Source organism: Phocoena phocoena, chromosome 2, assembly GCF_963924675.1.
Source record: "Phocoena phocoena chromosome 2, mPhoPho1.1, whole genome shotgun sequence".
Classification (NCBI taxonomy): Eukaryota; Metazoa; Chordata; class Mammalia; order Artiodactyla; family Phocoenidae; genus Phocoena; species Phocoena phocoena.
This window is the reverse complement of record NC_089220.1, coordinates 37,039,677-37,051,807: the sequence shown is the minus strand read 5'-3', so window position 1 is coordinate 37,051,807 and position 12,131 is coordinate 37,039,677. Positions and strand designations below refer to the sequence as shown.

At 41.1% G+C, this 12,131-nt stretch overlaps 2 protein-coding genes across 3 annotated transcripts in view; one reads left to right on the top strand and one right to left on the bottom strand.

The window, feature by feature from the left end:
• Positions 1 to 12,131, bottom strand: part of ESR2 (estrogen receptor 2) — a 188,442-nt gene that overhangs the window by 27,074 nt on the left and 149,237 nt on the right. The gene's annotated exons all lie outside the window — the stretch shown is intronic.
• SYNE2 (spectrin repeat containing nuclear envelope protein 2) overlaps positions 1 to 12,131 on the top strand; it is a 281,501-nt gene that overhangs the window by 183,148 nt on the left and 86,222 nt on the right. For both annotated transcript variants that reach the window (XM_065871886.1, XM_065871885.1), the window contains exons 66-75: positions 2,705 to 2,887; positions 3,918 to 4,046; positions 4,612 to 4,733; positions 4,886 to 5,027; positions 6,816 to 6,947; positions 7,873 to 8,025; positions 8,150 to 8,359; positions 10,114 to 10,215; positions 11,577 to 11,696; positions 11,888 to 12,088. In XM_065871886.1, coding sequence (XP_065727958.1) covers positions 2,705 to 2,887; positions 3,918 to 4,046; positions 4,612 to 4,733; positions 4,886 to 5,027; positions 6,816 to 6,947; positions 7,873 to 8,025; positions 8,150 to 8,359; positions 10,114 to 10,215; positions 11,577 to 11,696; positions 11,888 to 12,088 — 1,494 coding nt within the window. The remainder of the gene's footprint in view (positions 1 to 2,704; positions 2,888 to 3,917; positions 4,047 to 4,611; positions 4,734 to 4,885; positions 5,028 to 6,815; positions 6,948 to 7,872; positions 8,026 to 8,149; positions 8,360 to 10,113; positions 10,216 to 11,576; positions 11,697 to 11,887; positions 12,089 to 12,131) is intronic.

The window sequence follows — 12,131 nt, the reverse complement described above, 5'->3', positions numbered from 1 at the left end:
CCAGCCGAGACGCCTCCCCTAAAGGCACTTAAGACCTGCCTTGGCCAGATTGGCTCGCTTGCACTGGTCCCAGGGACAAGGACTTCCTCCCAGAGTAACCCAAGTCACTGGCCAGCCCACAGGGAGCTCCACCCACTATATCCCATTATGGGGTTGGGGAAGACCCACCTTGGCCCGAGGCCGGCACTCCTCCCCTTTTTCCATTCAGACTCAACAGTCTTACAACATCCGGTGCCTGTCCAGTGGGACCCAGGTAAGCAAGCTGAACTTCCTTCCTTGGGCAGCTCAGCATTTCTCACCCCAAAAGTCAGCTCCGAGGGCGGATTCACTCAAATACTGGCACTACTACATGATCTAGCTGATGCGGCGCTCGAGAGTCTGGAGAAGACAGTGTAATTCAGCACAGAGCAGTGCTACTCTAATCTGAACCTGCAGTATTCCAGATGTTGAGACCTAGCCACTTAAGGCTATTCAGAAGCCACCTGCCAATTGATTGTCCTGCTGACTGGGTTAGACCCCCAGAGCCAATTCCTTGATCAGTACCAAAATCTGGTCCTTGGGCCACTTGTAGTGAGTTCAAGGATGTGAGAGCTGCTCAAGGTAAAAATAGGACCGCAAGGTGGCAGTAGCTCGCAATGAGCTTTATTTGGTGGGACCAAATAAAGCGTTTTGGTGGGACCTGGAGGGACTGGAAAGTCTCTCATGGCAGGGGACCTTCCAGAGGCTTTGGCAAGGAGTGAGGGTGGGACCACCACCCCGAAGGGAAGAGACAATGGAACTCCCAGAAGATGGGCAGTCCAGAGGGCCTCATGTCTAGGTGATGCCAGAGAGCTCTGAAGGATAGCAGAGGCTGGGGTCTTTAGAGCACCAAAGTTTGACTTAACCATGGCTAACAGATATGGGGGTCCAGTTTTGAGTCTGACACTAGTGAAATGTGAGCTGATATTTCTGCTGTGAAGAAATGAACAACATATGGGTCAATATACAGGGGCCAACTTTGGCTCATTTATATAACACCATTACACATACAGTTTAACTTTGAAACATATAAAAAGCCTTACAGTGGTCTGTAAAAACATTGAGTTGCCAGAGGGAAAATGTCCAAAGGACAGGAGCAAACAGATCGGTCAAGAAAAAATTATATTCGGTAATTTAATATTTGAGAAGAATGTTTAGCCTTGATTATGAAAGACTTGTGAATCAAAACAGCTGTTGTTTTGTTCCTACATTACCTTGGCAAAAATTATACCATCCTGGAAAACTCTGGAGAAATAGATTCACTAATGTCTGTCTGATTGGTTCAATGTTTTGGGAAGTCAGCTGTTAGCAGATAAGATGTCCATCTTCTTTGACCTAATAATCCCATTACTTTAAATTTACCCTCTGAAAATAACCCGAAAGGAGAAGAATATTTATGGCTGCATTGATTACAGAAGTGAAGCCCTGGAAGCAGTTGAAAGGCTTAACAGTAGGGAGATTAAGAGAATTATAGAGTATTGACTTGTGGCTATTAAAATAGGAATCATGAAGTATATGTATGTAGACACATGAAAATGTATACATAAAATAGCTAAATGGAGAAAAAGAGTGCAGAATTATAGTATACTTTGTTTACAGCCACTTTAAAATCTATAAGTACATATTGTTTAAGCTTAGAAGAGTCTGTATTATAGAGGATACAAGTAATTTGCTTGAATGGAGAAGTTATAAGTTTGTTATGTGCAAATTTGTTTTAAGAATAGAGTTCTTCCTTAAGTTTCTCTCAAAGAACTGAACTTGTTCATAGTCACACACTATTTTAGCCCAAGCATTCACAGTGCCGGCATGTAAGGCTGAATGCTGCTGCTACATTCGTGTGCCCAGCCAGTTGACATGACTTTTGGGGCCCCTGAGCCCCAGGAGAGGGCAAACTTGATCTGTTCAGAGGAAAACAATGATGGTGACTTACTGGGAAACTTACTTCATCCTCCTGATTTATTTTTAGATCCGGGTGTAAGTTGGACAGTTGTATCAATGACTAAGTGTTTTAGGTTCTAAATTATGTCTTCTGTAGTCGTCTTCTGATATTTGGGAAGCTTATTTGGCTTGAGAAAGCGAAGGAAAAGAGCAAAGGAAAGGATTTTCAAAGAATTCTTTTTTTATTACTACTCAGCACTTGGATTGCAATAGAAAAAGGTTAGGAAGGTGGGGAAAAAAATAATAGTTGGCACAGACTACGTATCAAGCCCTGGCCAAAGTATGTGGATTTAACTCTAGCTTCTCAAAGTGACCTCAGGAGGTAAGTTCTGTTATTATCCCCATTTTGCAGATGACTAGAGGCACAACCATACAGTATAAGGTGCCCAAATTTTCCCAGCTACGAAGTGGCAGGGCTGAGATCTGAACCCAGGCAGTCTAGTTCCTGTGTCTGTGGTCTTAACCACTATGCTATAATGGATATATTAAGCTCTGTTTTCTAAGGTGAATATAGAATCACTTGTTTTAGATTATTTTACAACCAATTTATTTATTTACTTACAACCAATTTGGAGTTGGTTTGGTTGTACCCTTATGGATAAGCACAGGAATTATGTGGAAGTTGTTTTTCTTTCCCCAGGGTCCCTTCCAACTTGTGTTTCTAGGACTTTAGACTTTAGACTTATTTTAGACTGTAACATTTGCTTAGGACCAAACCTATGATTAATTAAATGATTTTATTTCCTAGGCTATGCTAACAGAGATTGAGCACAAGGTTGCCTCTCTGTTAGAGAATTGCAAAGATCAGGGCCTGGGAGACAGTGGAGCCACTCAACAGGAGGCTGAAGCACTTTCCTTGAAACTAAAAACTGTGAAGTGCAATTTGGAAAAAGTCCAGATGATGCTGCAGGAGAAATACAGCGAGAACCAGGTAAAAGATGACTGTGTATAAACATGTATGTAGATACATGCATATGGTAGATCCATCAGCAAAGAGCTGTGGGTGGAAGTAAGGAAACAACTCCAGAGGAATTACAGTAAGTGAGGAAGAATTATGCCTCTTAAAACTGTAAGGCTTGGTTACACTAGCTTTTGTCATTGGTTTCATTTGCTGTGTAGTTTTCCCATCTAGGTTGTCTTTAGTGATGGTGTTGGTTTGGTTAGAGTTGGTTTGACTGGGTTGATTGTTCTTGCAGATAATGAGCTCTCTGTAAGCCTTCTTCATAAAAGGATATATTTTAAAGGAATTGTGTGACTCTGATTGACTGGAAAAATGGAGCCTTTATAGATAAGATTAAAATTTGACAACCAGAAACACAAAAACCTGTTTCCAGGGTACTTTTTGTTATTCATTTATAAATATTCACATATACTGATGAAAGTATCATACAGCTAAAGTGTGCTGTGACTTTTAAAAGCATTCTGTGTATATAAATGCAAATGTTCATCTTGTGAGTAGGATCTTACTATGTAAGATTTGCATCCATACTTATGAGTTGGTGGTTTCTACTTAAGAGGACTTACATTCACAGAAATAAGATTGGCTCCAAATACACAGGCTGTATGGATCCCCTTTTATCCTAATATGTTCTCTCTCTTTTAAAGCAACTACTTACGTTTTAGACGTAGGGGAAATTTGAGTTCATAAGCATAATACCATGTCTGTTTTTTATATCCATTTCACTTTGTCCTCAGTAAAAAAGTGCAATAGATTTCCTAGCTTTTAGTAACTCATTGGATGAGTTAAGTTGAGGAATGATAAAACGACCACTTCATCAAACATAGTGGTTTTTGAAGTCATTATGAAATAAGTACATTAAATCGTAGTGTATAATTATTGTAATTAACAAAATACAGTCATTTACTTCACATAAAACTTTTCCATTGTGTAGTCGCATTATTAGAATTGAAATAGGTCACCATTTTAAATAAATAGTCTGCCATCATAAAATGTTTTGCAGCATTCTACCATGCTAAAGAAATCTTCTGAGCATCAGAAAGTTCTCCAACCAGATAACCTTTCTGAATTTGAATCTCTTGTAACTGAAAGGCCACAGTTTAGCAGACAAAAAGATTTCCAGCAGCAACAGGTAATTTCAGCCCCGAACAGTTATAAAGATAAGAATAAAGCTTTCTGTATGGAATTTCCCATTGAACTAAATACTGAAAGGCCATTGGAGTGTTTTCTTACGTGACTGAATAGAAAGTGTGATGTGTGAGTGTTCCTGTGTGTGCCGCAGCTCTGAGTTTTGAGCGTTTACTGCAGTAGCTGCTTTGCTTTCATCTGCTACAGTTGGGGATACTGGAACTTGGCTGCCTTATTAACTTGCGTCTTATATCAAACTAAGCAAATATCTTCAGGGTGAACTTACCTCTGTAACTGCAACACTTCTTTCCCTGTTGTTTCAAAATGTGTTAGTATATTTTTGGTGGTTTTCCATGTGTGTAGCATATATTTAACAATACTTGGTCATTGTGTGAATATTTTAAATAAGTTTTTGAAAAATAAAAGTTAACGAGAACAAGCAAGAAAGAATAATAGTAGATAATGATTTAGGAAGTGATTCCAAATCAGCTGATCTCAACAGAAGAAACCCTTGGGTACTAACTGAAAACCTTGATTGATTGGACTATTTGAATCTTATTCAATTATAGGTTCTGGAGTTAAAACCAATGGAACAGAAAGATTTAATCAAATTCATAGAATTTAATGCTAACAAAATATGGCCTCAGTATCGCCAACATGATAAAGATACAACTCAGACATCATCTGTGAGGTAAAATATTTTTAAAGAGTCGGACATTCGGTAGTATTGTGGTTGGGAGAGTTAACAGTGTTTCTTTTAATATCACTTATAAAACATTGTCTGAATGTAATAAAATTTTTGTATGTTGATTATTCTTTTCACCTTTTGTTTTCCCTTAAAAGCAGTAAGACATCTAGCCCTGAAAATGATGCTCCAGACTTGATCTTGTCAACCCAGGGCCAAAGTGGAGATAAATGGCAATATTTACATCATGAACTTTCATCAAAAATTCGGCTCCCTCTACCTCAGCCTGTGCAGCCCCAGGTCAGTGTGTATGTGCACACAGTGTAAATAAGTGTGTTTACCTTTGAAAATCCAACGAGCGTTCATTAAACACACATGTATGTTCTGCATTATTTTCAAAAAGCAGTTTGTTTATTTTCAGAAGGCAAAGATGCCAGGTGGATTTTCTTACTTAGCTGTCCTCTTTTCATCTTCCTGGAAATCTGCATTAAGTGCTTCCGTTTTGTGCTTCTATAGCACGCTGGGCTTCCCTGATCATAGCTCTTACTATACTATACACCTGCGTATTTGTCTGTATTCCCCATTAGATGGCATGAGAAGAAAGACCGTGTCTGCCTGATTCACATTTGAGTGCCTGGCACAGTAGTAACTGGAACATCAAAAAATCTTCGTTACTATATGTTGAATGAGTAAAGGAATGAATAATATATGTAAAAAAAACTTTGAAAATGATACGTTGCTATATGAGTGTCATTCATTCATCAAAATATTATTCGGGGGCTTACCTGGTGGAGCAGTGGTTGAGAATCTGCCTGCTAATGCAGGGGACACGGGTTCGAGCCCTGGTCTGGGAAGATCCCACATGCCGCGGAGCAACTGGGCCCGTGAGCCACAACTACTGAGCCTGCGCGTCTGGAGCCTGTGCTCCTCAACAAGAGAGACCCGCGATAGTGAGAGGCCCACGCACCGCGATGAAGAGTGACCCCCCCCCCTTGCCACAACTAGAGAAAGCCCTTGCACAGAAATGAAGACCCAACACAACCATAAATAAATAACTAAAAGCCAAGCATTAAAAAATATATATATATTATTTGGCATCTGCGGTGTGCTGGCCCCTATGCCAATGGTACCTGTCTATAGGTATTCTCACCAGCACACCTTATCACACCTGATTATTGCCATTACAAGGGTTTATTCGTACTGTGCCAGCTACTGATGGATGTCTCTCTAAACAGGGAGCCCATGAGCAGAATAGCACCGTGGCTCCCAGCAATCAAGCTTCTGCCTTTAACTTTGCACTCAAACTGCCGGGGCACAGGTTGTCAATGGTTTCCCAATTCCCCAATCTGGTGGGAACTTTTCCGTTCTCTTCTACTCTACCAAGAACCTTATTTGACCAATTAAAGTTGAATCAAATTCATTGGTAGGATTTTAGTCTTGGTTTCTCCTTGTCATATACACTATAACATGTAATATATCATTCTTTTTCCAGCAATAGAATAACAACCCTTGTTCTCCACCCTTCCACCCCAGCAGAGTCATCTACCATCCCATCCTGTTCCTTTATATATGTTAGTTTTCCAATTTGGGAAAGAAATGAACTCTGAATCATTCTCCTTTCTGAAGTCACAGCTCATTTTCAGTACTTATTTCGCTTTTCAATAACAAATCAAGATGCAAATCTGTCCCTGGAGGTGACTGTATTCTATTGTAAGAGTTGGCTGTATGCCAGGAGTCTACCAATAAATGGGAAAAGAAACAGCTAACCTTGGAAAACAGATAGCATCCCTACAAATTGAAAGATTAGTGGTTTTATTCTATTTTTCAAATTATACTTTGTTTCCCCTCGTTTTGTTATCTAAATGGACCCTCAAGTGTCTGTGTAAAGCCTGTCATGACTTTTCAAAGCTGTCCAAAATATTTAAATTTTAATTTAATTATTTTTTTCTTATAAATGACAAGATAGACAAAAAACACTTTCCAAGAAGGTAAACTTGGAAGATAGCATGTTAAGGCATTTTTGATGTTTTATGTTAACATTCACAGGATCTCAAACTGTTTGTAATAGGGTTTCCCTTTTTCAAATAGGTTGCCACAAATATGAGTGTTCTACCCAGTGTGAGTATATATAACTTTAGATACCCAACAACTGAAGAACTGAAAACTTATACCACCCAACTTGAAGACCTCCGTCAAGAAGCAAATAATCTTCAGACACAGGTAGCAGCTGCATGTTATATATTTTCCTCATTGTAATAACAAAAATGAGGGGAAATGTGATATTGTAAATTGGTCGTAATTTTCTTTACTGAACAAATAATAGGACGCATAATGGAATGAGTCCTAGAATTGCAAATATATCTCTCTTACTGACTCTGGTAAATTTGGTAGTGGTTGTGTAGAATACCATGTGCATAGGCTTCTAAACCTGAGTCCAGGATTGGCAGGAACAAGGATCTTGATTGATTAGTACTGTCTGCAGTGGGGCTGTGGGATTGCAAGGGTGAGGAGGGAGGGAGTAGCTGCAAGGTTTCCAACCTTGAGTAGGCTTAACACTGAGGCGGTGTGCGGGATAGCTTAGGTACCCATCAAAGAACAGGGCAGGAAACAGCCCAAATTGGGGTAATCAGTAGCTTCGGCAGGCTCCTAATTTACTTACAGTCACCAGGCTGTACCATGCCTACCTTTAAGATGTTGTACCTTTTTCTAATGAATCCTTCAAGTTTCTTGACTTCTTTTCCTTCTCCAGGCCATACTTGATTTCATTAACCTACTTTCTCCTATGTTAAAATATGGGAGGTGGAGAACAGTGGGAAGAGGGATAGTGTGATTTATCTGAGACCATGCTTCCACCTGGATGGCCCCACTAAAGAAGCCCTTCATCTTTTGATTTACCTTTTAATTCCATTCAGTAGTCAATTCACTACCTAACACTGAGTTTCTTAAACTTGTTTCTCTCAGAGTTAACATCTTAATTTTATTTATTTATTCTGCTACCTAGTTCACAATGCATTTGAAATGACTAATTATAAAAAAAAAAGCATAACATAAATTGTAAACTATAATGGAAACCAGGGAAAATGTAGGCTTAGGAAGGCGAGGAATCTTAGTGATTTTTATTTTTCCTTTTCTCCTCTTGATTTAGGAAGACGTGTCAGAAGAAGCATATGCAAATTTGGATAAGAAATTACTTGAACTCTTTCTGACCCTCAGTCAGTGCCTGGGCAGTGTGGAGGAGATGCTGCAGACCCCTTGGCTCCTGAGAGGGGATGTCGGTGCCCAGCAGGTGCACTACGAGGTAGGGAGCGTCCATCAAGCCCATGTGTTGGCCATTACCACAGGCGGCCCACTAGTTAACTAGAGCTGAAACCTCTCAAGGTCAGACCTTGTTCACAGTGTCTTTCTTCCTCTCCACTTTGCAGACTCTGGCTCTTGAGTTGAAAAAACTTTGCTTAGCTATGAGTGACAAGAAGAATGATATTTCAAAAGCCATGACTTGTCTTGGCAAGAACGCCAGCCTGTTCCTTGACTGTTTTGATAACCTCCAAATCTACCTGGAGCACATCCAGGCTACAGCTGCCTCTAGGAGCAAGTCCCTGAAAGCTGGCCTCGACTATAACCGCAGTTATCAGGTATGGGTCTGGGCGCTTGGCTGCTTTGACACTGTTTTAGGTCGTAGCATGGACCTCTAATTTCCATTCATTCATATTCCTGGCAGCATTCATGAGTGGGAATTGCTAAGGAAAGCGATGACACTCTTTCTATGAAGGTCTTTAAGGTAGTTCAGCTGCTCATGGTGGGAGACCATTTGAAAGTGAGGTCCTTTCCAAACTCTCGGGTATGAATTTGTTAGGTTGAGCTAAAGTAATGTTTCTTTCCTGCGTTACATTCAGCCACTTAAAGAGCATCACCTGGCAGGATTTCTCGGTAAGGGGAGCCATTACAGTTTTTGAGCAAAGGAATGACAGTCCACGTACATTTCTGGCAGATCCACCTGGCAGTTGTCTAATGGGGATTAGAGCAGAGACTTGAGGCAGGTGGACTAGTTAGGAAGCTACTAAAAACTATCTAATGAGAGAGAAAAGAAACAGAACATCACTTAGGAAAGAGTCTTGCCCATAAAATCAAACCTGAATCTGATCAAGCCTCTAGGATCCAAGTCAAATAGACACAAGGGAGGAACATGTTGAGTGGCACCAAGGGAACGCAGTCAGCCAGGCCCAGGCAGCGGCAAGCTGCATAGAATGTGTGTGTATGCTTTTCTCCACGACCAGCCCGCCACCCCAACACCAAAAAATCCAAAAAACCAAAAAAAGAGAGAGATGGGCAGGGGGACTGCAGATGACAAGGGACTTAAGACACTTGTTAATCCATTACAGCCTATTGGACCTCATTTAGATCCTGGTTCCAACAAGCCAAAAGGAAAAAGTATAGGCAATTAGAGAAATGTGAACCCTGCCTCGATAGTTAATAATACTAAGGAATTATTATTGATTTGTAGTATTTCGTGTGTGTGTGTGTGGTACGCGGGCCTCTCACTGTTGTGGCTTCTCCCGTTGCGGAGCACAGGCTCTGGACGCGCAGGTTCAGCAGCCATGGCTCATGGGCCCAGCCGCTCCGCGGCATGTGAGATCTTCCCGGATCGGGGCACGAAGCCGTATCCCCTGCATCGGCAGGCGGATTCGCAACCACTGCGCCACCAGGGAAGCCCGATTTGTAGTATTTTTAAAGGGAGGAATCTTTATCATTTAGGAAATACATACTGAAACATATACTAGTGAAATAATATGGTATCTGGGATTTGCTTCCAAATAATCTGAGGGAAGGAAGGTTAGGTACAGTCAAGAAAGCTCAGGGGACGGGCTTCCCTGGTGGCGCAGTGGTTGAGAATCTGCCTGTTAATGCAGGGGACACGGGTTTGAGCCCTGGTCTGGGAGGATCCCACATGCTGCGGAGCAGCTAGGCCCATGAGCCACAACTACTGAGCCTGCGCGTCTGGAACCTGTGCTCCGCAACAAGAGAGGCCGCGATAGTGAGAGGCCCGTGCACTGCGATGAAGAGTGGCCCCCACTTGCCACAACTAGAGAAAGCCCTTGCACAGTAATGAAGACCCAACACAGCCATAAATAAAAAAAATTAATTAATTAATTTAAAAAAAAAAAACAAAAAAAGAAAGCTCAGGGGAGGGTGCAGAAGAGAGACGACCAGGCCCAAGTCAGTAATTGTTGAAGCTGGATGGATGTTGGTAATGCAGGGGTTCCTCCTATTTTGGCATATGTTTGAAATTTTTTACAGCACAGAAACTGAAGGACAACTGAATCTTTAAAAAGGTACTGAAGGCCTAAGTGAGATTCTCACTGTTTCCTGCATTTATCTTTTTATACAGAATGAAATAAAGCGATTATACGATCAACTTATTAAGAATAAAACATCTTTACAACAATCTCTGAATGAAATTAGTGGCCAGAGTATTGATGAACAGCTTCAGGTAATCAAGTCAAAATAATTCAAACTGACCTAACCTTGAACCAGAGAGTCTTGCGTATAAGCTGTGTTTCTGAATCACTTCCCGAAATGTAAGTTTGTTTAGTATTGGGAAGGGTATTGAGAAATGAAACCCTCACCCTCTTTGTAGGAGTGCCAATTAGTCCAGCATCTAGGGATCATTTGGCTACATATCAAAACTTTAAGCCTAAATGCTCTTGCATACAGCAGCTCTTTCACTCCATTTATCCAGCAAGTATTAATTGAGGACCTACTATGTTCAGGCACTTCTCTAGGTACTGGACTTGCACTTATCCTAAAGAAAAAGGCAAGTGCATAAAGATAAATATGTTTATGAACATTCAAGCGTGGACCTAGCTGCACTGCTTGAATTAAAGATTCTAAATAGCCCAAAAGTCCGTTAAGAGCAGACTGTTGCTGAAGGAGTGAGCAGCCTTACAATGGCATACTATATGTCCGTTTGAAAGGCTCCAGATACGTTTGTACTGATGTGAAGAGATGCTGAGGAGCTTGTAAGGGAGGAATGCAAATTGCAGAACACAATGATGTGTGCAGTCTGTTGTGTTTCAGGATGTGCACTATACCTCTACTCAGTACATGCTTTGAACACATTAGGAACAAACTGTCAACTGTGGGTCTTTGGGGAGAATGGAGAGGATAGAGAAGTGGGACTTTCACTTTTCCCTTAATTCTTTTCTATACTGTTTAATTCTTTTTTTTTTTTTTTTTCGGTAGAACACAAGGGCCTTAGCCCCATTTATTTGCATAAGCCAGAGGTTTCTGCCACAGTAACAGTCTTAGATCATGGGGAGCCCTTTCCCTCCAGCCTCGGCAGGGGCAGAGGGAGACAGACACACGAACACGTCTTTCAGATCCCTTTCTCTGAGGTCTAAAGAGACCATCTCCTCCTCTCCTGTTGCCTCTAAAAGATTAGCTTTCTAAGTCTGCACCCCTCCACCGCACACACAGTCTGCTATGGGTTAAGCACCAAATATTAAATCGAACCCATTAAACAGGTTGCTCTTTAACCACAGACACGAAGAAGAGTGTGATGCCACGAAGGAACTGGCCAGTCCTGGAACAAATGTACATGCTCCCTTCTTTCTGACCCGTGAAAGAGTCTGCTCCTTGAGCCTGACCTGGATGTTTCATCACAGGGAGACTGGGGAGCCTTCCAGGGAATAACTTGACTTTGGCCCTCTTCCACGGCTATAAGGATGTTGTTCCCACAGGGAACATCCAGATTCCAGCTCCGGAGAAAGACAAAATGTTTAATTCTTTTAAAATGAATATGTAGACTCCTTATTAAACGGTTTTACTTTTTTGTATTGTCTCTCGCTTTAGAAAGCAGATGCATATACAGTGGAGCTGCAGAACTCTGAGAGCCGAGTGGCAAAACTAAGAGACGAAGGGGAGAGGCTTCATTTACCTTCTGTTCTACTCCAGGAGGTTTACAAATTAGAGGTATGTCTGAGCAGAGAACAGAACTATGAATTATAAAGAGTATTACTCTTATAATTTATTCTCCGTGAATTACTATGATTGTAAAGAGTAAGACTTTTTTCTTCTACCAAGGGAATTTAGATATGTTCTTCATTTGGGTTATTTTCATGGTTGGATGGAAAAGTCTGTGCACACCTGCTCTTTCTTTTCAGGATGTACTTGACAGAATGTGGGGAATCCTGAGAGCCAGGTACACAAAACTCAGCAGCCCTTTCATCACTGAGAGCCAGCAAGATGCTTTGTTGCAAGGCATGGTAGAACTGGTGAATATCGGAAAGGAAAATCTTGCTCATGACCACTTACAACAAACCAAAAGTAAAGTTGCCTTACAGGCTCAAATACAAAATCACAAGGTAAGACACGTGGGTCAGATCACCTTTTCATAGACTTTAAGTT